Raw genomic sequence first — 1,700 nt, forward strand, 5'->3', positions numbered from 1 at the left:
TAATTGGTCGTCAAAGATGATGCAATCAAATGTCATTTTAATTTCATAATTGGAAATGTTATGCATATTAATTAATCCAATCTTACATATTATTAATATTTGCATTGTTTTAATCTAATTATGTGACATAAATAGAAGAAAAAAGAAATGAAAAATTAGAAATGATTATTTGAAGCTATTCATTAGTAAAGACTAATTGTTGAAATTAATTAATTTATAAATTAAGGAAAAAAAAACTTCTGAATTCAAAAGAGGGAAAACACATTATTTCAAAAGTTCTTTAATTAAAAATTTTTTTAAATTAACGAAGAAAAAAAAGAAAATAATTTTTCAACCTTTGTTAGATAAATGGAAAAAGTAAAAAATGAATATGGAAATAAATGAGTGGTAAAATAAAAGAAAATTATATTTTAAGAGAAAATATCGCATAGAATAATCAATCATATAATTTATATGTTAAAAAAATAAAGTATAGAAAGTATTGAGAATGAACAAAAGTGCAAAGATCATCCCTCAATTAATTTGAAGAATTTGATAAAATTGAAAAATTTTAATATATTTAAAAGTTTTTTTTTGCATACAATTAATATTAGCATAGAATGGAGTAAAATTTATACAAATGCAATGTAATGTTTATTTATAATTCTTTTTAATTAAATATTTTAAATTATAAAATTTTAAAATTTTTGAATTTTTCTTTAAAATTTTTATTAAATAATTAAAACGAACAATTTTGGGATGATAATTGGTGAATCACGATGACTTAATGAACGTTCAGTTCGATCATTTGTAGCTGATTGAATACCATGTAATACATCAGTTGTCGTATAAAAATCATCATTTTTTGTTGCAATTAAAGATAAATCAGCACCAATACCACTATCTACCGGTGATGGCATTTCAACCGCATTTTTATATACCCGAGTTTCTTGTTGTTGTTGTTGTTGCTGTTGTTGTTGTTGTTGCTGTTGTTGTTGTTGTTGTTGTTGTTGTTGTTGTGATTGTTGTTGTTGTTGTTGTTGTTGTGTTTGTTGTTGTTGTTGTTGTTGTGATTGTGATACATCTTGTGGATACTGTAATGCGCTAGCACGTTGTTGCTGTTGCTGATATTGTTGATAGTGTTCCATAGGACGTTGCCATTCATGTGCTGTTACAGCACCTTGGAATACGGTGGGATAATAAAGTGATGTAGCACTTGATGGTGCTGTAATAATGGATGTTTGACCTTGTGCAAGTCCAATAGCTGCATAATCAGTATATACACGACTATAGCTAGGCATTGAATAATATTGTTCAATTGGTTGCATTTTACTTAAATCTTGTAAACTTGGTTGACTAAGTGGTGCTAAATCAATTGGTTCATTTTTTGGTGAAAAATCATGTTGTTGTTGTGCTTGTTGTCCACGACCTGAAAAATATTAAAAAAAAATTTAAATTATTATCCACAATTTGAAAAATCAAAAATAAAAAAAAATTTTAAATTAAACATTTTTTTTTCTTTTCTCCTAACCAATGAAATAATGTATGTGTAAAAAAATTTTTTTTAAAAAAAAAAAACAAAATATTCATAGTATAAGCTGAATTTTTTTTTTTAAAAAAAAATTAAGTTTATTATACTTATTTAACAAATAATAGACAATAGAGTTTATTTTAGAAAAAAAAAGGGAAGGGAGAGAGAGAGAGAGAGGAGGAAGAAAAAG

General features: G+C 25.1%; 1 protein-coding gene across 1 annotated transcript; it reads right to left on the reverse strand.

The window, feature by feature from the left end:
* Window positions 1-710: 710 nt before the first annotated feature.
* On the reverse strand, window positions 711-1,307 carry LOAG_14175 (hypothetical protein; the record flags this gene model as incomplete). The annotated part of the gene is made up of 1 exon (XM_003149675.1): window positions 711-1,307. The coding sequence occupies one exon, from the start codon at window positions 1,305-1,307 to the stop codon at window positions 711-713; it is 597 nt and encodes a 198-aa protein (XP_003149723.1).
* Between the last annotated feature and the right edge of the window lie 393 nt (window positions 1,308-1,700).

This window comes from Loa loa, assembly GCF_000183805.2.
Source record: "Loa loa unplaced genomic scaffold supercont3.846, whole genome shotgun sequence".
Classification (NCBI taxonomy): domain Eukaryota; kingdom Metazoa; phylum Nematoda; class Chromadorea; order Rhabditida; family Onchocercidae; genus Loa; species Loa loa.